This window comes from Pezoporus wallicus, unplaced genomic scaffold (assembly GCF_028554395.1).
Source record: "Pezoporus wallicus isolate ANWC-B61680 ecotype Strahan unplaced genomic scaffold, APGP_CSIRO_Pwel_v1 contig_7011, whole genome shotgun sequence".
Classification (NCBI taxonomy): Eukaryota; Metazoa; Chordata; class Aves; order Psittaciformes; family Psittacidae; genus Pezoporus; species Pezoporus wallicus.
Genome location: NW_026638234.1, coordinates 171,406 through 199,042, shown reverse-complemented (window position 1 = coordinate 199,042; position 27,637 = coordinate 171,406). Strand labels below are relative to the sequence as shown.

At 34.9% G+C, this 27,637-nt stretch overlaps 1 protein-coding gene across 2 annotated transcripts in view; it reads right to left on the bottom strand.

The window, feature by feature from the left end:
• HLCS (holocarboxylase synthetase) overlaps nucleotides 1–27,637 on the bottom strand; it is a 119,463-nt gene that overhangs the window by 69,448 nt on the left and 22,378 nt on the right. For both annotated transcript variants that reach the window (XM_057410068.1, XM_057410069.1), the window contains exon 6: nucleotides 8,414–8,685. In XM_057410068.1, the coding sequence (XP_057266051.1) occupies nucleotides 8,414–8,685 (272 nt within the window). The remainder of the gene's footprint in view (nucleotides 1–8,413; nucleotides 8,686–27,637) is intronic.

Here is a 27,637-nt window from a genome sequence, read left to right as displayed (position 1 = left end):
GATACATTCAAACACACATCAAATGAAAAATGGGGCAGTTTATAGTTGTATTCTGTAACTACTTAATGTAATATGGCATAAAACTTTGTGTTAGGGAAGAAGCCTTTAAAACACTTTTGTGGTATTTTTTTAATGTTAGATAGTATCTTCAGTAAAATAGTGCCATTTCAAGTTTACAAAAAAAATTTGGAAGTTCATCCATTTTTAACATTTAGGCAACAAGAACAATGCCAGTAAATCCTTTTGAAAGCAACATGAGGTACAGCATTTTATAGCAATCCTGGGGATCACAAAACTGCAGTGCGGGAACCTCGCTTTTTTTACACACCATTCTAGAGGCCATGACATTTTAGGCTAAATGATATGAGGTGTGATAAATGCAAGCCTTCGTTTGAATACAAACAGATTCTTAAAATATTTTAACTAGGAGTATAAGTGAAAATAAATTAGGCCAGTGGGATTTAGGTAAAGAATTCAGATTCTGTGGGATTTTCTTAGTTTACTGCTTAAGTTAGAAATTACACAAGCTTTGAAAGTTTCTGGCTCTGGAAACAATCAGGGAATTATTCTGAAATTAAATCACTATCTTCTGACTGGCAGCATAAAACCAAACAAAAATCAGCGTATTTATTCTTAACAACACTGGAACAGGTGCTGTCTAAACTTCCCTAAACAGCCATGCCATAAGTTTCTTAGTCCTTACCTCGGCTTCATACTGTTGTAAATCCAACCTCTTTTTCTTCTTTCTTTCTTTTTTTTTTTTTTTTTTCCTATTAAGGGCACAGAGGTGAAGAGATGGAGATGTGCAAATGGAAACTGAAAGCCATGATCTAACTTTGAGTTTCTAAGAAATCTGATTATGCTTTTTTCCCTGTGTAGTAAGAATGCGATTCTGGCATCTCGAGAGAGTAATTCAAACTTTGCGCAACTGCACTTTGCTACAGTTCAGCATTCAGATCTTTATTGTTGTTTCAAATAAAAGTAGTTAAAGTCAAAACTTAGCACACAGCATGTTTGTCTCCATGGCTAACAATAGTAATTCTTCCCATCAGCTTCCTAAAACAATCAGACAAATATTACTCCGTAGGTATAATTCCAAGGCTGAGGTAGGTAGACGCTATGCATCACCCAAAGCAAGTGTAATGACCAGAGGAGTTGCCAAATCAACACGTACTGGGCTCCACCTCTTCTCTAGAATTCCCATTTTCTGAAAAAGTAGGGAGTCTGTTTGGAACCTGCATGTGCTGAGTATCTCCAGCCCACCTCCTTCATAAGTCAACTGTAAAGAACATGTACAGTGTCCAGCCAACTAGATTCTTTGTTAGTTCCTAATCTGGGTTTTTCTCAGCCACACATAATTTGGGCAGTTTGTTAATCAAACACATTATCAAGTCACTTAGAAACCTAAATGCTATTCTGTTTTATCTCAATGCAACATCTTTAATTTATTCTTTTACTAGCCAGATGATTATAACAATTACAATAAAAAGGTATGGGGGAGAAATGCAGATCCACTTGTCCAAACCCCAAGCTGCTCAATGAGGTTAATTAGGGAGGCGGGGCGGTTGTTTCATCTCACCACATTATCAACATATCTAGTTTTGCTATGCCTTACCCTTCCCTTTTTAAGTCAATAGGTCATGTTCAACACTGACTTATGCCTGTCTTTGAGTTTTATAGCTTATTACTATAAGCACATGACTTTGTTAGAGGCTATAGTCCAAGCTTGGATGGGTGGCAATAAGGTGGCAGGTCTCTTGGCACAAAGAAAGCTATTTGATGAACGCAAGTATAGCCGTACCTGATAAGCATTCTCACTGACACTACAGAACTGACCATTATACTTAACAATATGCTGCAAAGCAATGACTGAAAAATCACGAATATCTCTCATTAAAGTGCAGATATTAATCTGTAAGTGCTTTTGAGTCGTTTAAGTTTAAGCAACATTTCTTTTTACTAATAGAAGTTAAAATTCAAAGGCAAAATTGTGACGGATTTAGCAAACAAGTAGTGATAATATGTATGTAATATGCTATAATTATAAATATAGAAACCAATATATTATATATTGTATCCTCTTACATATATACTGCTTCAAGTTAATCCTCTTAAAAAAAAAAGTTATGATTTGTAACTTTAGTGTTCAAATTTTTTATCTTAATGTGAAAAATGTGTTTTAAATGTGTTCATGAAAATAGCACCATGTAAAACAAAACAGTAAAACGTAATTGAAACATTTCCATTCTTTAACTCTCGTTTTAACTGTGCACTCTTACAGGGTTTCCTCTCATATTTAACGAATGATGAGTGCTCCAAGGCTACATGTGTATTCATACAACAATGCGAATTGTTCAGGAACTTCCAGCAGCAGGGTAATACAATATACTATAAGAGTTCAACATGGGTTAATTGCTCTGCAAAACGGGTATCTTTTTTTATGACTCACTCCCCTTTGGGAATGCCAAACTTCCCCCTGCCCTGACAGAAACTGTGCAGGCGGGGGGCCCACTTTGTTAACAGGAAGAATATCTACTGATTTTACATAACAAAAAAATAAAGAGAAACATATTTTGCCTTCAATTCCATGAAAAATCAGACACACAAGGTGCGTGACATGAAAATAGGGACCTAATTGTTTAGCGCCCTAAAGAACTGTTCACAACAGGTGGAAAGAAAGGCACGGAAAATTGATGCAAAAGAGATGACAAATCCTAATACAGAAATCTTTCAGCAAGCATGTAATGAAAAATGGTATTGCAGAGAAGAGTCTGGGAATGGCACAGAACCAAATCATTGCCAAAAACTTCCGAATTCCTCCCTTTCTACAGCCAAGGAAAGAAACACACTGCTGGCTTTATTACAAAAATTTGTGCATGATCTTTTGTTATCAGCCTGAAGGACAGCTTTGTCTAACACTGAATGATGCAAAACACTACCAAGAAGTGAATGGAAAAATAAACTATGAAATATTATACATTTAAACTTAAATTAGCAAAAATTACTGTTGAAATTAATTTACGAGAAACAAACATATTCTGTTATTTGAGCTAATCTTTATTAGCCAAAGGAAGGCACAAAATACTGAATATGAAAAAAAACAAACAAAGAAAACAAGCATAGTAGTTATTCCAGTGCACTAACTTCTTTCTTCTAAGATTAAAAAGCCCTTCAACCCTACAAATAAAAAAAAAAATAGAAATTCTGAAGTTAGTAATCCAAATGACATGAAAAACAAAGGAAGATTATATTATATCACGGCTAACTTGAATAAGAGGAACGTAGATTAAAAGCATAAAATTCCTTGAAGTGCAGGTCTATCACCGCTAGTATCTAACTTTATGGTTTAAGCTAGACATTTACCAAGCAAAGCATTCCTCTTCCAATTTGTGAGAGCTTTCTGCACAAAGAAGTATTCATTATCCAAACCAATATCCTATTTTTGGTTATGTTATCTGTAGAAAAGATTATATAAATTGTATTTATGTAACTTATAATACAAACACCATTTAAACACAACTGACTGATTTATCAGCACACATTTTTAAAATATCCATCAGCAATGGTTGTTTCCTGAGAGAAAGGCATTGTTCTTGCCCACCATGGTATTTTCCAGCTCTCCTACGCACATTCTTGAGGAACCAGGGCATAGGGGTTTAATTTTTACAAACTGTTAATGTTGGTGATAATATTTATGTCTATCAGACTATTAATGTACTAGGACAGTCTTGCCATGCTAGAAGAAAAATATTATTCTTTGAAGACTTTGTACTTCAACAACCTATGCATCTTCAAGAGACACGAGGCCAGTGACACAACTTACAGTTGGTTTTGACTATTACAGCAAAACGGCTTCTTCCACCCACCTCAGCCTAGATTATGAGACATGGCTAGCTAAAATAATATTAAAAGTAGTAAAAAATTTTCATAGCTTTTAAGAATATGGTTGATCAAGTTGAGCCAACAACTGTAAGAAGAATAATTGTAGCTTGGAGTTACAGTCCTTGTGGAATTCTGAGGTATGCCTGATGATGGAATGAAAACAAGTAGTGTGACACTATGGCACATTTTGCGAAGGCTATGTTAATGCCAAGTTTCTATCTTCAAATGACATTTTAACCCACTCCCCATGACTTACCTGATTTTAATTTGATTTTTTTAATGTCTTGTTTAAATAAGACATAAATAAGGGAGATCACCGAGGCGCGTGGAATGACTAAACATGAGGCCCTTGTGTTTACATAGAGTAAAACATCACAAGGATTTGGAAAAAGTAAAAATCACTAATAAAAAATACAGTTTGTCAATCTCAACTTGATCGCTTGTGCCTCTGAAGTGCCATTCCTTCAACTATACACTACTCTTACTTTTCACTACTTCATACCTGTATTAGTAGCACACACATATGAGTACAACTAAACTAAATACAACTAAAAGAGTTTTTAAAACAAAATGAGTTGTAATGCTCACTTTCCAAAATTAGAGCTGTAGTACAATTTTTAAAAATTCAACAATATGAATCTAGAAAAGCATAAAAAACCCTAAAAGGGCACCAATGATGTAAAGGATTTTATTTTTCAAAGTTTTTAACTGTTTGGATATTGTTTATTCTAAGCTGACATTTTACTTAAATATCCTATTCAGCAAATACGAAAGCAACTTCATCCCACATTTCATTTCAACTAAAATTCACTGGTTCTGTGTCAAACTCTTCCTAACAACAGCACTTCGCGCTTCCTAAATACTGGGGAAAACAGATCCACAATGGGATTTCATATAAAACGTATTACATGCTGGCTTAATCATGTATAAATCAAATCTGCAACTAAAATGTTAAAACAGGTTATATGATTCTATGATTCTATAAAACACTGGTAAGAATAAAACAGAAATGTACCTAATAATTTATTTCTTCATTAAATACTTGTGAAATCATTTCAGCCACTTGGAGTGTGGTACAAATGCTACTTTATCAATTTTAAATCTTGTGAATCTAATAAGAATGCCTCTACAGTGTAACACTGTATTACTATACCAGATGCACCCTCAAAAGTAATAGTTTTATCTTAAATCATGCAATCCCAGGCATACTTTGAGGAGAGGAGAAAGAGTAAGAGAAAGTGGAACTCTTTCTGGCAAGCCTAACCTGTTCAGGTGGCATTAGGAAAAATATCTTTGGAGGCAATGTTTCTGAAATGAAACTTACAGAAAGAATTTCCTTTTAGAGGAAAAAATCTTTCGTAAGGATTTTAGATTTTAGTTTAAGAAACAAAATTAGAAATGCTTTCAAAAATAACCTCTAAAGATTCAAATAAAGCTTTTAACATAAACCATCCAAGAAATATTAATAATTTAAAACTATATGACATTGAAATAAATCTTTATTTTGCAATTTGACTAGTGCCACTTAATTTTAGATACCTACAGGTGAATTCACACTGTGTCTGTTACCTTACAACACATAAATGTACACCAGTGATAACACAGTGTGTATGTTAATACGCAAACCACCAAGACCTGCCATCTGGAGAGCTAATGAACAATCAAGGGATCCTAAATTAAACTACAGAATTTTCCCTTAGAATCTTTAGGACAACACTGTCAAGTTCAATCTATTCACTTAGCCTCCAGAATCAATTTTTCAAACTTTATGACAGGTCTAATAGTTTCCACCTGTTTCTTTTGCTTGACTTTTGACTGGCACGTTACCAGCCAGGGTGGAAATGCAGACAAAGACCCCTATTAGGCTCCGGCTGTTTCTCTACTGTGAGGTTGCTCAGCCATTAAATTAGTTCCAGCCCACTTTCTGCTTCCACGTCTTAATTTTGGGGGGTATGAAGTTTGGGGAAGTGGAAAGGAAGAGTGACAAAAGTTTGACATCCAGTTGGTTGGAAAGGTATAAGAAAATCTGCAGTAATGAAAGTTAAATGCTAGGTTTATTTATAATATACTAAACAGTTTACTAACTAAATTTACTACTTATCACACTAATTAAATTCTTGAGGTGTCTGTATAATATTTTCAATCATCACGGCCTTGGTAAAATTTGAGAGACCCTAAGAGAGTCTATCACGTAACAAGTGCTTACTGTAACACATGATTGCATAAACATGGTATTGCATCTTTTTCTGGGAATCAATATTAATCAATAGGTACCTATTTTTCTTCCAAGCAAAGAAAATCATTTTTCCCGGAGATATAGTCTCCTTTCACTCAGAGTTGTCTATTAGGAAAAAGTCTCATATACATAACCTAACAAATTCATATTGGTTTATTTGGAAGTATCTTAAAAACCTGAGAACTTCTTTCTTGAATAAAAATTGCCTAATAGTATATACAATAATTTGTAGTGATTTATGAAATGTTATCATATGTGAAGTCTCTCTTTGCTGAATTGAAAGTCACATGGACTACATGATTCTATTGCCCATGACAACAATGTATTTACAATAAGGTCAAACATAATACCCATGACAAATATTTTAACTTATTAAAACAGAAGTCATTCTGTAAAACAGATTTAATTGTTCAAATTATAATCTGACTAGGACCATCTTCCCACTATAAACTACTTAGAGCCATTTTACCTGAAAACTGACTACTCAAACTGCATCATGATGGGAAAAATCTCGAGGACCTACATCTGTAAACACTTCATTACATTTGGACTACCTCAATGTAAAAAAGCAACCTGAGTGCGGACCACTCTGCTGGTACAACACTTTAAACATAAGAGAGTAAAGGTTCCACAGTCATTGAAAAACCAAGACCACTTCTCCTAGCTCCCTTGCCTTTCTTGATAATATGATCCCATATAAATTGGCTAGACATGATTCTATTTAGCCTGTGAAATCTAAATAAATTCACAAAACCCTGAATTATATACTTCATCCTACTGTGAATAATGTTACTGAGAACCACCACCAAAAACAACCATCCGAGAAGAAAGGTCTTGACCTATTATCACTTCACTGCTTTCTTCACAGTACTTCTACTTTCAATCCAGTTGGCTGAACACGTTGCGAATATTAAAAATTAAAAAGAAATTGCTACAAATGCTTCTATAAAATAACTCATTTCTTTGTGGCATCTTATTCAACAAGCATGTTTCTCTGTGTCCAAAAGCTATTGCAAAATCAACTGAAGGATGAGTATGTAGATTTGGGGGAGGGGAAGTGGCAAAATTGGACAGCAACATTTTAATAATGCGTGTGTACATAAGTACATATGCACTCACAGAGAATAGTTTCCAATTACAATTTTTTTTTTCAATTCCAACTCTCCCTAAAAATTGCAATGTTTTAGCATAAATCAAAATTGATTAATTCTTTCATAGTGCCAACTGTAAGACTATGAACTCATTATATACTGTTATAACTCATCCTCATTTACAGATTTTGTGTGCATGTATTATAAACTAAATCACCTTTATTACTTGCAAAAAGGCATATTCTGTGACTTTTATCAGTCTAACAATTTAGGCTCTTTAGCTAAGAAGTAAATCTGTTTTTGCTGGTTAACTAATCAGTCACAATAACATTCAAGATGATTTATCTGATGATGTTGTTTAAAAAAAAAAATCCAAAACAAAATTCCCAAGGTTATTTTCAACAGTAAAATTAATCTTCAATTTCTGCAGATAAATTAACACTGATATTCAAAAGTAGCTGGCAATAAAAGTTATAGCTGCAGGTTGAAACACACATAGAATAACCTGTCCTGAAGAGCAACAACTTCCATAAGACTATTTCATGAAACGTAACAGTATAGTCTTTGTACATAGACTCCAACCTAAGATTTAGTAACTGTGATTTTCACATCACTTAATCCCACTCAAAACTCTAATGAATTACCTTCTCAAAGGTATCCCACAGATCATTCACACAAGAGTCATCTATGTGATGATGAAAGAATGCCTAGCATAACCCTAATCAATGTTTAAAAAAATCCAAACAAACCACTAAAGAGCATTTCAGTGAAATACTCAATAAAAGGAATAAGAAAAAACAGCAACATTAAAATTAAGGCCACAATCTACTTTATATTACTTTTGCCAAATAACTAGCTTAGAAAATAACTTGTACTAGAAAATGCATAGAAACTCCTAAATATGTATATTTAATACCTTGACCTTTCCTACAGTGATGTTCATGCTTTGCCAGAGAAATAGCGATTAAACTACAGTACCAAGAAAAAGTTGTCACACACAGATTTTCCCACCCTTTATGGCTTAATATTATCAATCAATACTCTGTGAACACAAAGATAAGCAAAGATATTTTGTGTCCTACCTAGAAGATAATAATCTTTGGTTGGTTGGGCTTTTTTTTTTTGTTCTGAACATCGCATGTGACTATAATTGTGAATTCCAGAACAGAAAGCTTATTTGGTATGCTGTAGATCACTTTCTTACCCATCTAGAAGATTCTGTGTTGTTGTAGTAATTTCACTAAAAAGAAGAATCCTTCCAAGCTTCTTTGTTTGAAGATTCTGTTGATATTTCTTCAGGCTGAAATGTTCAGATGAGAAGCTTCCCGTCTCAGTGATGACTGGCATGACAGATGGTGTTATCTCCATTTTTGATTCACCGGATGAAACAAATTTAAGAGACACCTTGCTGGATGCTCTTAATCCTTCAGCATCTACATTTTCCTTAAGCCATTTCAGAAAAGCGAGATGCATTTCCTGTAGGCAAGGGGGGGGGGAAATAAGGCATAGAAACAAAGACCACCACATGTGAAGACATACAAACATTCTTCCAAGAACATTTTTATTCAAGCCATAATCTTCTACTTCAAAATAAGAAAATTAATTCAATTTCCTCCTCTTTTTCTGCTTGCTCTAGTCCAGCCTACCCTGACTACTTGATACTGTCATCCTAGACTTGAGAGTATGCTCCTTTGCTGGAAATCCTTTAGTCCATCGCTAAGACTCAATTTGAAGGATAAAGCAGCCGCTAAGAAAAACTTATTTCTTAGAACAATACTTGCTAAAAGGGCTCATATCTTCAGGTAATGGAGTGTCACTACTATTACCTTAAATATAGACAAAAAATAGGTGTTAATTAGCTAGCTAAAAGAATAATGTAACTCAAGAATGCATACAACTACGAAAATTCTACCACTTATGAAATGCAGTTATGTATGCTCTGTTGTCCTGTCAATGGCACAGCTAGCACACAGTTCTGTGCGAAAGATTTTAAATGTGAAATATAAATGTACATACATATATAATTTTATATATCTATGTACTAAAACTTTGATTTTTCTGTCCTTCACTTTAGGTTGTTTCAAAATACACTTTTGTGAATGTGAAATGAAGAGATTCATTACTGGGATTGTTACCTGTCTGGTGACACCCTGAAACAACTGCTCCACATTCAAAGAACTCTTTCTGGAGATATCTAATTCTATTTTGAGAGTTTTAATGTGAGATGCTTGCCATATCTTTAGAAACCGTATGTTAACAGTTCACAAACACAGATGTTGGCCCTTCTTACTGCTAAGCATGTAGCTTAAATTTCTAAGAGCTCTCCTAGAGTCAAAGTGGTCTTTTATATGATATATGAAACCATAAAAATTGTGGTTTCTATTCTGCTGAAAAAAAAATGTACTAGTGATTCTTGCTCTCAAATTTTTAAGAGGAAGACATTTGACTTTTAAATAAAAAACTTCAAACATATGCTCCTCCTTCCCATTACTGCCATAGCTGGGAACAGGAATATGAGTGTTCCCTGAGTGCTGAAGACAGGACTAAGCTCTCTTGCCCTTGCCTTGAACAAGATGTCTCTGAGCTCCAGGCCAACTTTTTAAAACCCACAAACCACAATTAAAAGCAAACTTCCTATAAATTGTTATCTATCCAAGGAATTACTCCAATTTTCCAAATCCCATTGTTACACCTTAGGAAGGAGTGAGAAAAGTGGTCCTGTTGCTAACGCCACTCTATAGATTTTCCATCCTCAGAAACTACACATTCTCAAGTTTCACACGGACACTGTTTCTTGTGTAATGTTCTTTGTATGCTGAATGTCAGCACACTTACTGGTTTGTAGCCCTGTAGTATGGGTAGCAAAGCATAATACGAAGAAAGCAATAGCCTCTTTCCAAACGCGGTCAGGCACTAGCTTTTAAGTCCCAGGGCAATCTAAGAGTGACTCAGTAGCTAAATTTTAGTTACAGAGAAATTATTTTTCATTTCCTTTTTTTTTTTTTTTTTTTTAAAGCTCCATCTGAACTCTTTCCATCTGACTTCTGGTATAAAATAAACAAAATATACGTTAAATATTTTCTTCATTTTTCTTGGTTTTTGTGTTTTGTTGGTTTTTTTTTTTGCATGTGCATTGTAAATAATGATGTGGCATTAAAGGTTTTATGAGCATTTTGTTGACTTGGTCTGCATGAAGCACTTGTATCTTCAGTTAGTGTAATATCACATTTTGACAGACTGCTGCTAAATTCATTACCCACTACCCTTCTTATTTTACACACACAACAGCAATTCATTAGCTGTAACTGATATTTTAAAAAATTATAGCTTTCATTCTTGCCAGGTAGCATATGGAAAAACTGCGCTTAATTAAAAAGTGCATTTTCTTATTGCTTCCCAAACACAGAAATTCGCTTAGCATAATTGAGAATGCAAGTCCTAGACACAAAACCATAATTTTAACTCGCATAAGGACAGATTTACAGAACTAAAGAGACAGACATCAAGTTAAAAAATAAAGGTGCTTAAAGTATTATTACATTCTAAACAAATACGAAAGCAATTGATACTATGTGTAAGAAAGTCTGGTGTACTTTTGCCACAGTATACCTTTTGAAAAGCCTGAAATAGCATATATTTATATGTTACATTATTACAAACATGCCACACAATTCCTACCATTTATCCTCTCGCGTATGTTCTTTTAGGTGGGTTTTTTTCCCCACAGTTTTTAGGTTTACTTCTTCATTTAATTTTCTTGTTTCTAACACATACTGAACCATTTAAGAATTGCTACATGTATATAATTATGAAGCTATTTTTTTCCATAATGTACACATTTATTGAGCTGATCAAAATATAAACATGATTAATACATAATCAAGAACAGCATCTGATTTTTAAAAATTCTTTTAAAAATATGTGTTTACATTTTTAACAAAGCAAAGTTATAAGTGCTGTCTAAATAAGTACTAGAAAAAAATAATTTTCACTGTAAGACCCTCCTTCACACAAGGTTAAAGAAACATTGATGCTGAACCAATGCATCTTGGTACCCACAATTATACTGGCACACAAAGAAGTACATTTTGGCATCATGAAAAAAATTATATAAGAAGTCAGGGTTAATCTCTGCTTCAACTACATTTAAAAGGAATATGATCACATCAGAACCTGAACTGTGATTTGCTGTGAAGTTCAGGACTCAGCTTTGAACACAAAACCTATCCCCAGTTGCGTCTGCCGTTCTGCAGCAACCTCTGGTGGCCATTTAAATGAAAAGCGTTGGCTCGGGAACCGTCTGGCCTTCCACACCTCTGGGACCAGACCAGGTGTGGCAAGCAAGGCACCTAATACAAGATAAGGGAATACCCAAACTCCTGGCAACCGTTTACCCTGAACATTATTAAAATCCTAAAACATGTAGGTAAGAAGCTTTAAATGAGTATGCAACCAAAATAGCTATAGCAGTTACATATTCAAACACCGACAACCGTATCTGCAGCTACTTACACATATAATCATACTAAAATCTGTATTACACATATTATCAGTAACATACTTTCTAAATATTCTCCACTGATCAGCACAAAGGTTTATTAGGGGTTACTGTATCAGGGGTTGGAGGTCTGACACTGCAAATTGCTGAACTAAAACTTAAACAGCAATAGTAACATAAAAGAAGGATGAGCAAAAGCTGTAATTTTTTTATGATTTAACATCTGCTTTCTATGATTTTAAGAGTTTTGTCAGGTGTGTGGGAAGTGCTATGTAACGGAAGTTTTCTTTTACTGTTTAAAATTCATTTTATTTTCATAATCATTAGTTTCACTTTTTCCTAATGCTTACTTAGCGGTTGAGATTGAACAAAAAGAGGAATAGAGGAAGACATAAGAGACAAAAACCAGCTGCATATGGACGCTTCTCTGTTGTAGTATAAAATAACAGAAAATTACAGCTCCTGATGGAGAAGATTTTATTTGCACCTGGGCTCTATCAACCTATGAGACTTACACACAAAGCACATGAACTTTCAGTTATAATGGTTCAAAATAAGCCCAAATCCCAGACTTTATTCTTACATTCTACTTATATAGAAAGAATTTGAATATCTATTTTTTTATTTTTATATGTATGCTTATACACACATGGAGATATATGCAAGTATCTCTCTCATTCGGCATATTTGGGAGCTAATCTTTTCTACCAAATTCTGTGACGATAGGTCTTCAGCTCTGTATTAACAGAATTCTTTGCAAGAGAAGGATCAGTCACAGCCTAAATTCATTTGGTTTCTATTAAAAATGTGGAGGCAGAACTAAATGAAAGCAAAAAATACAATGCTCTAAGTCAAACAAATATTATTCATCAGTCACCTCTCCTATCTTGGAAGGAAAAATGAGAATTTTAACTACTGATGCTCTACCTGATGACTCAATATAGTGACTATAACATAATACCCTGTTTTAGTTCTTGCTTGTTATGTGAGGCTAAGTATTCACTTTCTGGATACATAGCTGGAACATAATTTAACATTTTTTTTCATTCCTTTGCCTAAAATGTAATCATTTCCAACCAAATACCTCTGCTTTTGCTTTGCTGTACTTTAAAAGAGTATGCAGTCGATGCACTGATTAACATATTAGCAGTTGATGTACTGATGTACTGCTATATGTTTATAAACTGCAAAAAAGGGAAGATTACACAGGCATACTGTATCAGTCTTTTAAAGAAGCACATGAACAACTCGTCTGGAGCATAACCAAAGCCATTTATAGACATCACACCTTCAATATGGGTAATCTGCCTCTTTTTTTTTATTATTAAATTGGCTGTTTTCAAATGAGTATTATGCAGTTTAAGAATGATCTCAAAAGTATCTATACCCTATGCACTCTAGGATACTACCGATAAAAAATAACATTTTAATAAAGAGTGTATAACATTTGGAATCTGATTTCAACTTTAGAATACAAAAATACATTCATGTATATACATATACACAAAAAATTACATCCTCCTTGTATTATACAGCTTTGCTCAACAGCCCTCAAGTTTAAAGGTGTGAAATTAGCCACTGGAGAGCTTCCATAGCATCTCTTGAATCCAACAGAAACAAACTGAAGTCCAACGTGGTAGTAAGCAGTAGGCTGGTGCCAGCAAAAAACACATCCACAGTGGCAACTCCCGCCCCAAGTGCCAGTGACTCAGGAGGCCAGCAACAGGAAAAGTCAGCTATCAGCACAAGAGGGAAGGTTTTGGCTGACATTTCTGACTAATGAGGCACACAAAATGCTTTTCTGATGCTGCCTGTGTTTTTACTTCCTGTAATAATGCAATACTTCAAGATCTGAAGCAGATGACATATTCATAACACAACCATAGCCCCATTTTAAAATCATGTTCATACTTAAGTCAATATAGAAGCATGCTAAAAATTAAATAAATACTAAAGTACACCAAAAAAACTTACTGTAAATATACAGAAGATGCAGAAAAAATGTGAGGTTAGATACTATCCTTGCTGCTTTCAAACCCCCACATACATATATTAATTTTTCCTGAAACTTAGTATTTATAAAATGTTTTATAAAACAAAGTTCAGTACCACAGTCATTCATTTAAAAGCTATTATTTTCTTTTACAAGGGGTAAGGGGATGGACAATGACACCCAGTACAATGCCCTTCTCTTTAGGAAAAGACTGAAGAACTCAAAACCTGGATAGATTAGGTGAGGAAAGAAGACAATCTCGTGGGCCTGCTGTAAGCTTCTCCATAGAAACACAAAGATGAGAGAAAGGTCACTCTTCCCTCCAAGGAAAAACAATACTGGCAATTAAGTTGTAGTGGCCATATTCTACTAGCTCAGCAGGACTTATGAAGGCTGTAGACGGCAGATACATTATTTGTGCTTGTGTGTCAAAGACAGTATCTCTAACCAGACTACCTGGTTAAGAGATTTCATTAGTCATAATCGTTGTTTCAATATTGTTCAGATGTCACTAATATGTAATAACATTACCAAACTACTCATCAATTCCTGCAGTGCTGAATAGTTGCCCTTTTAGACTAAAATAAGCGTAAGCCTGAAAATGGGTTTTGTAACAAAATAAGCAGAACTGTTAAACACAGAGGCTATTTACAACACATTTAAAATCTGACTGGAAATATATGGAGTATTCAAATTTATTTTCAGAAAGCATATCAAAGACACTTAATATTAACTACATATAATTAATTTCAAAGTTCAGACCTTGTTCAAAAACTTGAGCAAGCTAGACAGTTTCCCTCCACAGCCCCACTGGCTGATTGCAATCTATCGTCAGATTACTTACAATATCTTCATTTTTTACTTGTTTTGCATATTTTACTACTAGGAAGACATATTTTAGCTGAGGCTACTCCTCTAGGCTAAGTCAGAGCAGAATCTATTCATCTATCTTACTTTATTCTGCAACACAGAGGGCCATTATTTCCATGCTTAGTGTTCCAGTTCATAATATAAAAATCTTAGGAAGGAGAGAAATCCCCAGTTCTCCACTCCCTCCTTTCCCCATCCCCCAAAGAACTTCATAAAGATTTTATTGTAGCACAACCGAGGTGCACTCTCATTTCATGTTCTCGTGAACTTCTGTAGTTACTTGGCTGACACTTGCTACGCAGTCTCAAAATACTATATAAACAGGAAATGTTTCAGTTTAGTAATAACCATTTTGTACTTCCTAAACACAGATATGGTGCAAAACATGAGTTGACTGTGTAAAATATGGAAGGGCATTTAGAAAGATGGCAAGGTTTGGTGACTTTTTTAATTCACAACCAACTGCATTTTTAGGAGTCCCTAGTGGTTTGGGTAGTTAATTTAGTCTGCAGTATACTTGTGCAAAGAGGGGCAGAAAAAGCTAATCATTTCTGAAAGATCGTTCCAAAGACCAAGTTCCTTATTTTTGTCTTCACACTTCAGTGTGTTTTTAAAAATGAGCATTATATCACATAAGCAATTACACAGTGCATCATCTCAGCATTATGGGGAGTTGACACAGTCACACATAGAAGTGGGTCCATTTTACCAACTGATATGTGGAATATCTAGTCCAAAAAAGGGAAAGATTTTTAACCAAGCGTTGCAAGGTATTCTTATCCTTTCCATTGCAGTTACATTTGTTTGGACATAAAGCATCTTAGACTTCAACCCATTCCCAGTCTACATACCCAGCAACTGCTCATACATCTCTGCCTGAATTTGAATCTAAAAATAAATATATCTTTAAAAAGCACTTATGTAGATGTAGGCAGAAAATTAATTTATCCAACGTTTAGTCGCCCATTCTAAAGACAGGCTGAAGGGCCCAAGTCAGAATTCACCCACTGATGAAAAATATATCATATGTTACCTTCTGGAGATTAAAAAAAAAAAAATGCTGTCAGTAAGCATAAAAATAAGACAAAAAGAAATTAACTAGCAATGAGAAGGAAAAATGGTCTTAAAGTTTTTTATATCAGTATCTCGCTGCTGGTTTTAGTACGGTGTTAAGCTCAGGTATTAGGTGGCTAGAAGGCACATGCTGTCATTCAGTCATTCAAAACAAATACAGGAAAAGAGGCACTCACATTTTTCTTTATCGTTTTATATATATATATATATAGATATAAAAAATAAAGGGTGGAACAATAAAAACCAGAACAAAACAAAAAAAGTGAATGCATAGTGTCCAAAGCAAGACACATTTGGTTTTGTTTCCCAATTTAGACAAAGTACTACCATTTACAGTCCCTGACTATGCAATTGCCTTTGTGGCTGCAGGACAAGGCCAGCTTCAGGAAGGCTCCAACACAAAGTCTTCAACAAGCCAGAGCTAAGTGGAGGAACAAGAAGGACAGCAGAGCAATGTTGTAAGGTGCATCCTGGCTTTTGCTTTTCTTACTGAGCTGCAACAGAACAGTCTGGAAGCAATCTTCCCAGCAGCTGCTCTCATCAACAAACTGTTTATTGTAAGAAAGTGGCTGGGTCAAAGGCTAAACGTCATCCAGAACTGAAAGCATATCTTTAAAAAAGCCATCCATGCATATGAAAAAAGCATATTGCATATGAAAGAGAACCATATTCCGTTCTTAAAGGCCAAAAGTCTTCTTAAACAAAAACTCCTTAATTCTATGAATCAGTATTTTATAGTGCTGCACTAATTTACTGTGGCTTGTGCTGATTTTGAGACCTTTGCAAGGTTTCTAACAAAAACAGAAGTTATTTAAAATTCAATCTGTGTTTTATGGAAAAAAAATAGTTGTATTAAAAAAATCTAAAATATTTTATTAACATTTCTTAATACTGAATATGTTAGCTCCATATTGACATACAACAACAGCAAAATAATTACTTTTTTAATACATTACAAATGCACCATTAACATGTTACACAAGTTGAAAAAACAGGTTTAGGCTCAATATCAGTTTTACAACAACAACAACAAAATAAAACAAATTGCAGGTTTTATGATGCAGGTAGCAGAGCAAGATGACGTATTAAACGTGTATTAAATTCTTTGCAAGCACTTGCCAAGTCAATTTCAAACTTCATTTGAAAACTTTCAAATGAATTAATCCCTATTCAAATGTCAAAACCTCTCCCAGAATTCTCAGCTCTGTCAAGAACCACTGGAGGACTGAATTTAACCAAGTTTTAAGTCAAGCATAATTTAAAAAATTGTAATTGCATGTAACCATGCAACTACATTTTAAGCACATGAGCACACACAAAAAAAGGGACAAAGAATGTATGTATCAAATCCCTCCCATACATGGCATAATTTAGTAACATCCATAATGTTTAAGTTTAAACTCAAAATTACAGGATGAAATCCCATTTAGGACTTTGCAGCTCTTAATCTAAGAAATTAAACGGTACATGACCACCTATGCAAGGCAAACTGGTATCATAATATAGTACAGTAGTTGGGGTCCATTTGCTGCACCAGACTATAAAGCTGACTTTGAGGGTAAAGGATCAGTAAGAATAAGGTCTACCTTTGACATAACATCACTGCGTAACACTTCACAAAAATGAGCGTTGCAATGAAAGGGCTGATAAATCAGAGGACCAGAAGGTGTTGATTTATCCTACCAGAAAAAGATGTGGTAAATTATGGTTTGAGCATTTAATTCTTTGTGACACCTACTTTGTAACAAAACCGTTGTTATTTTTTTGAAGAAAAGGGTATAGTAAATTGAGCACATGTGCAACTGTGCTAAAAGTAATTCTAGAGAAACCAGGCAGAAGGGAAAAGACATTCCACTTTTGCACTAAAATTTGAACATTATGCATATTAAAGTGGTTTAAAAAAAAAAATTCAAAGTCATGTTTAGAAGAATTAATCAAGATATAAATCTCCTAAATGCTGTACACATTTATTTTAAATTACTCTCAAAAGTATTCTGTATTGACTAGAAAAAAAACAACCACAGAAGAATTTTGTTCTCAGCTAATAGGGCAATAAATTAGATGCAATATATTCAGCTGGTAAAACCGCCTCTATTAAACAGCTATCACATAGTAGTATTTTTATTTGGTACCAAAACTTTTTTTTTTAACAGAGAATGAAATTGTTTGTTGAAAATCTTGGAATTAGTAGTAGAATAAATTAAGTAAATAAAACTTAAGAAAAGATTTTCTTCTTAGTATCAATAATACACAATTCGTAGTTTAAGGTTTTCCAGCGAGTTTTTTTTTTGCCTTTCAACAGGTTTCTCTACATAAAATGTCAGTGAATTTGGTGTTCATGAATACGAAATAGCAAAACAGGAGCCAGAGATTCTCCACTTAGCACTGCAAACACGCTTCAAAATCAAGCAAGTTTTCAGCTTTTTTTCTTCATTTTTGCATCTTCTGAGCAAGAACTCCCAATTCTGTCACACTGTGGGGGTTTTTGAGTTAAAGAAATGTCTGGGAAATATTAGGGCGAAACCACAACACATTTTCACATGCACCACAATTCAGAGACTACAATACCATTATGTCCCTAAAGTTGCCCAGCTAATGTTCCACATGTATCATATATTTTGTAATCCTTTCTAAAGCATATTCAGGTTGACATAACACTTTATGAATAAAATAATAATAATAAAGATACTAAAAGAAACAGAAAGGAAGAACTTCTTGGAAATTGTATGCTATATTGTCAAGAACATGCATGTTATGTTACTTACAGTATACCTACTCTGAAGATAAAAAACAGTATTAAGATAACAAGTACTTTTACTGTAGCTAAGATCTCCTTGCTAATCAAGGATCCTAAAAAACTATTAGCATGATAGTTTGAAAGTATTTTGAAAAAAAGTAAACCAATGCTTTTTATTTAGCAGAATCTATCAAAAAAGTTAATCTTTATGCTTTGTAAATACGTCACACATAAACCAATGTAAAATTTAGACAGCAAATCAAGAACTCTAAAGGAAGCATCAATAATATTCAGTTTATCAAAAATTAATTATTTTTTTCTCATAAAATATGGGGTAAAATACAGCATTCATGGCCATGTACTATAATGCCAGGTTGTAAGAGTGAATGATTCAAACTACTTATCCTAGCTGCATGTTTTCTATTGCATTGTAATTTTTCTCTCTCTCTTTCAGCCCTTTCAGGTTCAATATTTCCTTCTACTCGAATTGAAACCTTTTTCAGAACAAGAGATAGAAAAATTTCTCTTCAGAGGAAAAGCAAGGAGACAGTAAGCCAATCACACACCTTCCATAACTGTAAGGGTCCTGATATACATGCAGCTTCAAGGATTAACCTCCATAGACAACAACTATCTGAAAGCATTTCTGCAGTTGTTAAAGACAAATGGAGGTGGGGGGGAGGGAAGGAAAGTAAAAAAACCCACCCAAAAAAATTTTCATTTGTCCTTTAAAGGTGGAGATACAACACACTAAACCCTCCCAGGAATAAGGCCAAACATTTAGACAAACCCCTTAGCTATTCTAGGGCTGAGTTCACTTTAGCAAAGTCATATACACCACAAGCTTCTAATCCAAAAGACCATGCGTGGCATACAGAACTTACAGTATTGCAGATAATGAAGCAAAAATCAAAGCTCATAACTGAAATTCAGGGTTCTAGGAGTAACTTTGGGAAACAAGGCACTCAAAGAAGCAAACAAGAACAGACTTGAGATTGGGGTAGTATATGAGGAATGATCAACAGAAGCAAATACAGGCAGTCAGAATTTGTTTTGACAATGGCATATTCTTTATTCTGAAGGACTTCAGATTCCCTTGACTTGTGTTTGAGAATAACCACCTGTTTCTGTGCTTAGGGATATATATGCTCTATTACTGACAAAAGAGTTGAAGGAAGACCCAATCTGTCAATCAAAATTTTTCAATTTTACTTATTTATATTTAAAAAGTGTTAATGCAAATAATAACACTTCAAGTAGAGTGTAGCCCAAAGAGAACTTATTTAGTGAAACCTAACCACAATGCTTGGAAACATGCTCTTGCATTGGTTTAAGACTCAAATGAATAGTATGCCTGAAAAACAAGATGGCTTCATTTTTTAGACTTTTCCCATTGAAATTTAGGTAAGGAAATGTCCTGGGGGGCAGTGGTCTGAAGGAGACAACAAAATACACCCTTATGGAAATACCTGTTGAAAGCTATGTAAATAGTAAATGCTTGCTGCATATGGGCACTAATGTATTCTACTGCAAAGGTTAGCAACTGCAGGGCAAACCTCAAACTTCTCACAAGTTATAAAAGCTTTCAAGTGGAGTAACAGTAGAGCTTAACATAATTTTTCATTCTATCCCAAGCAGCCAGTGAGTGAAAGGGGATTCTGGCTCCCAGAACATAGCTGTACTACTGTGCACTTCCTAGCTCCTGACTGACCGTAGAAAGTGGTAGAAATGAAACTTGAACCATGTTCTAACAGTAAAAGGAAAAATAGCCAAATTCTGGACAAGAAAGTCTTCCGGAAATAAGGATTAAAACTACAACAGCCTACCCAGACTACGCTTCTGAAGTCAAGAATCTGGCCAGAATGAAGCAAAACCTTTAAGACTGAAAAACAGCTCTGCACATATTGATTCTGAAGATGAACTTCTAACTGATTAATATGAAGCACCTATGCTGAAGGCCCTTAATTAATAGTCCCAAACCAGAAAGCTAACTTCTAAAAACAAACTGTCTTGAAGGGAAATGTTTCAGGGCTTACTTCAATCAGTACTTAGAAAAAAAGAAAAAACTAGATTAAAATGCACTTTCAGAACAGCTCCACACAAGGTAATGAACTCAAGCTACAGACAAAAATCTGTATACTCAGTCTGTGACACTTAGTGATTAATTTATCCTTGGTTAAATAGGGACAATTTGAGTCTCTGTTTCTTGAACATAATAGCTGGGAAAACGAGAGACTGAGCATAGCAATTATCACTTGATGCATACTTTCAGTTCGTCAAGCTACTGTTGTTACATAAAATCAGGAATGTGACAGTCACTGCAAAAGTACCATTCTACCAACAAATTATCATATGCTTGTAAGAGAAAGACATCCTTGAGCAGATGAAGAAATTATTTTGTATGGAGCAATAAGGATAGCAATACTTGTAGTACGGCTTATTGAAGTTCAAAAATGTCTAATTTGCTATTCCTGGATGGCTAATTGGAGACCATCATTAGACAGAATGAATCACATAGGATAGAAACGAGTTTGAAAATTTTTAGAGAAGACTGAAGTCCACTCCCACCTCCAAGAGGAAATGTCAGCTGCAGAGATAACAAAAGCACATTCTTATCATGGCTAGCCACTCATACATACCATTTGGCTAAAATACCACATTAAACACTGTTGCTTCCCAGATGTTGCCTATGGCTTAAACAGGTAGAAGGAAAAGCTTCCCATAACTGCAAGAGCTGATGAACTTCTCTTTCAAATGACAAACTAACTTGTAGCAGAAAAAGGCAGCTCTTTGTGAAAGCTGCTGCTGATCAAACAATATGAAGCAGCAGCCATTATCAATATGCCCCTTTAAAACTGTCCCTTTCTTCCAGCAGTGGCCAGTAGCAGATGTATGAAAGAACACAGCAAGCATAAAGTAACTATCTCTTCCTCTAGCAAGCTACATCATAACAAAGGTGAGTCAAAGAGCATATGCCTCACAGCTCCGATGAAGTATTCTCTCATGAAAGACAGTCTTCGGAAATCAGTTCAAAATATTAACTGAGCATGTTTGATATCAGGAAAAAAAATAACGTAAGTATTCTAGGGACAAAAGTACAACTGCATTTTTTTTTTTTTTTTTTAGTATTCCTAATAAAACCTCAGGAATTCAAATAAGCATCCCAAATACTTATGGTAATATTCATCTCACAATGCTTATGGTACCTTTGGGAAAGTGCCCTTCTCTCTCGATAGAAAGCAAAAATTAAGAATAAGGATTTGCTTTCAGCTACTGTCTTTTCTTCTTCATCAGCTAATACATTGTACTAATATACAAGGAAAGCAGTCAAAAAAATGGAAAACTGATTAGATAACTTTTATCTCTGCAGCTGCTGTTCCTGTCAGGTAGTTGTGGTACATGAACTAATTGTAATACCTACAATTCCAGATTAAAAAGTAAATCTTCAAGACCAGAAAAAAATGCATGGATAATTGCTTATTCTATGTAATGAGATCCAAAGTCAAACCATACCGTATGTAATTTTTTATTTAAATCTTGACAATTATGCATCAAAACACAATTTTTTTTTCTCCCCATATCTTGCAAAAGAATTTCAGAAATACCTCCCAGATTTAGTTTTTGTTGATTTTGATTACATGCAAATGCTGAGACATGCTCCTACAAAACAGTTCTCTCTGTCTTAAAATTCAGAGGATCTCAATATGTTTTTCAATTCCTCAAAAGTTGTCTTTACACAATAGGTAGAGAGCAACCAGGCACATTTCTTTAAAGCAGAGAAGGTAGTGATAACACTTTCTTCAATTAAATATTGGTCTTTCTTTAAAATAATTTTTATAATGAGAACAACGTAACTGTTTCAACTGAAGTTATGACATAGTTCATCAGTTGAAAGTTACAAAGTAATGATAACCAATTACTCTGTTGCAAGTGTAGCATCAAAAAAGATGACAAAAAAGGTAACATGCACACTATTCAGTAATATACATTACATCCATAATATCCCTTCACATTTGTATCATAGAAAATAAAAATCATCTTTATTTAATTTCTCTCAAGTTGAGAAAACATGTTAATCATTTTAAAGTAAACCTCTACTGAAGGGCAAGAAGCTGAGCAACAGTCTAGACATGGGTTGTTTGTCCAAAGAATGTTTTGAGACTTGGCAGCCTGTGTACACACTTCTAAAGACTTAAGTTATTAAATTATATATTGTTCTGGCTTTAAATCTTTGTTCTCACCATGTGCAAAACCTAAATTTATTATGGTCACTACTACTACTCTTAAAGTGCAGTATTGATTCTTACCCACATTAAACAAGTAGGGACAGACTGCACTAGCCTCCTCAATACTGTTCTTGCTAAGGCTTGGCTTTAACAATTATTTTAATCATACATTTACTCAGGTTTTACAAATTCAGAAGGTTATTTTCAAATGTTTTCAAGTAGTACTTGGAATATTTCTTAAAGCTCAAGAGTACATTTTAGTACACTTCAGAAACAATACACTAGATAAGGAAAGTGATTCGCAAAAAAAACAAGCTGTAAAAATCAAATGTTGTCTTGTGTCTTACATGCTACTGAAATGATCAGTCCAAAGTAGCAAAATTTTATAGCTAAAATTATTAGATATGCATTATAATAGATAGCAGCTGCAGGGAATGCTAAAAAATGCAGTAATATGAGTTGTTTTCTATATGGTGAAATCTTGCTTCTTACCTCTGCCTCTTCAGCTGTCGCCCCATTCCCCTCACTCCTCCTCCCACACAGTGTCTGTCTTCTCTTTCATCTGGTATCAAACTAGTTCCTCTAGCTCTTCCTCCTGAGGTTTTTCTCTCTCAAAAAAGTTCTTACCCTCATCAGTAAAGGAGCATGCTCCAATTTACACACTAGACGTTTAACTCCCATCTCAACTTTTCTCAGGGCTGGAGCTCTCCAGGACCAGCCATCTTCTCTGGGCCTGTGCAACTTTCATAATTTCTATTATGCATTTATTAAGTAAGGGGTAAAGAAACACAATTGCTGAAACTTGAGGTTGCCAATATAACTAATAAGATTATATACAAACTTTTTTAAAATACACATATTAATACACATATACAGATACACACAGACTTATACAAGTCTGTATATATAATTACACATAGATGTAGTGCCACACTTAAGTACAGAACCTCAGCACTGTTGTAGATCCTCTAGTGTTTGCACAAGGAAATGCTGGCACCAATAAAACGGGGACCAGCTGAAATTCTTAAAATTAAATCATGTAAACTTGTGAAGCACTCTGTATAATTTCACTGTAAGAATATAGATTACCCTGATGGACCCAGCTACACAGCACTTTTACAGAGGTACTTTACTGGCAGAAGAGGAACACACGTACCATGAAAACAGACAGAAGATTTATTCTGGTTTGGGTTGTTGAGGTTTTTTTTCTTCTGAGAAAACCTTGCTTCAATATTCATGTAAATCCTTTGTAATTAATGTCACCACTACAATTGCCAAGTAGCCAAGTACAGTGATTTACTGAACTGAAACACATTCCACTTGCGAAGACCAACTACAACCCGAAATAAAACAAAACCAAAAAACCTTTCCTATAAGAGTTGTAGTAAAAACTACAGCAACTTTCTGATTTAAGCTAACAGCTGTTCTTTAATCAGCTTTTCATTACAAGAACTGCATAAAGTTGGCCAGATAGTCACATGCCAAATGCCGTTCCCACTGCACCTGGAATTTCAGGATTTCCTCAACATATCAGAAACCCCAGATCATTTCTTATAATGAACGGTCAAATGATAAATACAACAGAATTCTCTCAGTCCCTTCCCTATAAACTGCTGATACAAGTCATACCTGATAATTTTTTTGCAGTCTTTTTTTTTCCTCTGATGACATTATTGCGCAAATGAATTGTTGAAGAATGTTAAGAATCAAAGAAATATATCCACAAGACGTCAATGTGGTAAATGCACTGTTTCAAAATCAGCTGAAGTTTGCAGTTCTATCTTTTTTGAAGAGAAATATAAAAAGACAGTTCTATTTCCTCTTGGTTATATATTTTTATTTGATTTCTCCCTCTGATTATAGTATATAATCTTATATCATCTAGCCATAATTTGCTTAAAAGATGCAAAAGAAGCACTAATTAAATTGTTAGATAACCACTGTAACCATCTCTCATTGTGGAAATGTATCGTCATTTCTGAGCAATGGTAACATGATAGCATCTCACAGGACTCCAGCTGATGCCAAGCCTGTTCTCATTTCCCCAGTCTCACTTACATAAATTAGCTACAGGCCCCACCAACAGTCAGAAAATCTCAAGTTTTTTATGTTTGGAAATACTCCACTTTTGTCAGATCTTTACCAGTGAGGTCACACTAAATGAATTAATGCCAAATTGCCACGGATCTCCAGAGCGTTTGTCACAAGTTATGGATTCTTGCTATCTAAAATCACCCATCTGCTCAAAGGCAGTACCCTGAACCCTGACTCTAAAAAGGTTTATCGTTTACAACTTTTGAGTGCTGAAACAAAATCCAAGACCAGTCACTTTAATTACAGCCTTCAGATTAAGATAGAATGTGTGCCTGTGTTAGACACAGAGCCAACATGAATTTGGATTAGTCTGTCACTGTGGATTTTACTTTTCTTGTTTACATTCCTATTACAAACTCCCAAGACAAACTGAAACTAAGAAAACTCAGCCTCACACACTGGAAATGCTTTCTGCTGAGTGACCTATGCTCAAGAAAGTGTACTCAACTCTAAGGCTATTCTCTATCATTACAGGAGTGAGAACTTAGCATAAGATATGAATCAAGCTCACAAATGTTTTAAATATATATTACATGAGCCATTCTGAAAGGATAATAAAATTTTCTGTTCTCTAAAGTACAGAAAGAACGTGCCCATTGAAGAAAGTGATTATGAAGTGTCATGAAAACTGACCTGAAGCAAGCCTTGAAACATGATAGAATACACTTCAATGAGTGGCACTTTGGTCAGATGCCAGCACATAATAATTTCGTATCAGAGTTAAATGCACAATAATATAAAAAGCACTAACTTCTAGTTCTCACAGCAGCATAAAGACCCTTTTTACTGAGACTGCTATAAACAAGATATATTCTTTCATTCCTCAAAGCTTCTTGCATTTTCCAAATGATTGTCAAAAACATTTATCAAATCAATACCTAGCCAAAATGTTGTTTATAAATCTTAATACAAGTATGCTATTCATTATTACATGCCTACAGATGTGATTCATGGTTTAACAGGTTGTTTAGCAGCATGCTTGCTGCTATCATGCAAGAAGGAAAACACATTTTTAACTAGAGAAATATAAAAGAAAGGGAATGTTTGCCAGATTTCTCTTTCCCCCTCCCACAGATATTTGGTAAATATCCCCTGAAGATAAACAACAGAAAAGCAAAAGGCATTTGGAGTTGCCGTCATCTCCCATCAAGATTTCTTAACTGAAAATATTTTAATATCTTTTGATACTACATACCATTGATTCCTCTGCAATTTAAACTGTCGTTTTAAAATTGAGAAAATACTATACAGGACAGTCACTGCAAACATGCAAAGATATTTTAATGCAAATCTATCTATATACAACATAGCATGCATAAATTTTTTTCCACCCTTTCCTTTTCTTTTGCTTTAACTGTGTGTTCTCTACACCCAGCTCATAAGTGACCCCTAGTGCTGAGACACCTTCCTCTCACTAAACGAGCTGTAAAAAAAGCAGCAACAGCATACAGCTTCTGAGTGCAACAGAGATCTGTGGTGATTTTAATATAATGCCAATGCTAATACAGGTCAGCTGTGGAGGGACCCTGATCAATACTGGAGTCTCATCTTACTGGTCAGTGCAGTGAAACCTGCAGCATGCCAGCCTTTTTCAATAAACAGCTCCAGGGAGAAGTCTGAAGAAACTTTTATGAGTGAACAAATGAAGAGATAATTTGGCCTTCTAATTCATGCAGAAGCCAGCATGAACAAAACTCAACTGTCAGACAGATCCTGAGCCTGGACCACAGAGTTAGCACCCAGGAAAAACAATCTCTAGTGAACAATTTAATTTTGTTCTAAAGTTAGTAACAAACCTTTTATACTGTCTTAGTAATTTTGCACTGTAAGATTGGTTTCCTATAGTTAACTATAAGTCTGGTTTCCTTTAACTGTGCCTCATAGTTTATCTTCAATAGTCCTCATTGTCTTTTCCTCCATGCCTTCTACGTACAGTCAATATTACTGTTTCTGATATCTCTCACACCTCCTCTTCTCTCTCTCTCCCTGAGCCTTTCTCAACAGGACCAGCTAAACACTTCTCAGCAGCATAGGAAAAATGTTTTTTTAAAAACAAAACAATTTTTCAAGGCAAGATGTCAATGTAATGGTTCTCCTTGATCCAAGCAAGCTGTTTGTACCTGAAGAAAAAAAAAAAAAAACAAAAAAACCACCACTTTTCAACCTCTGGAGAGGGTGGGCTGCTCCTTTCTGTAGGCAGTGAGACCAGTAAGGCTTCAGTCAATAGCAGAAACCCAAAAATTCAGATATAGTTGCCCTCCTCTGTGTTACTCCCTTATATAGGGATGATGAGGTGTTACGAGAAGGCCCTAAAAAGTTCCTGCCTCTTCACCACCTACCAGTTGGAGGGGAGCAAAAGAAGGTGGGTGTTTCTGTCAGTGCGGTGTTTAGGCAGACTGGCAGTTCCACTCTAGTAAAAACTATGACAACAAAGCCTGTCAGTCTTCATTGCCAGGCAAGACTGACAGGCTGCCTTGGCATATAACTAGCTTCGAAAAGCATCCTGCCCTGGACCGTACACTATACAATTTGCTAGAAACTCAACTTTTAAGCTTTTACCTCCATCAAGTAGCTTGAACACAAAAGTTTAAAAATTTTACTGTAGAAATGATAGATCTATTAGGAAACTGCACTAATAAAGGTAGCAGAATAAGAGAAGACTGTGGGGAAAGAAGAAAGAGGCAGTAAAATATATCATGTCTTATTCCACCTCCATCTACTACATGACTGTATGATGACAGTTATAAAACTGTTCACTAAAGTACAAGAGGAAATATCACTAAGATACAAGAACCAGTATCTTGGTTCCCATCTGCAGATTTCCTTCTCTTTCTATTTCTATCCATCCTCACACTGCACATACCTTCAAGTAGTTCATCCTCCCTCTGTATGCTAGAGAGGGTAAGGACAGAAAACAGAGAAGTATCCTTCCCCTC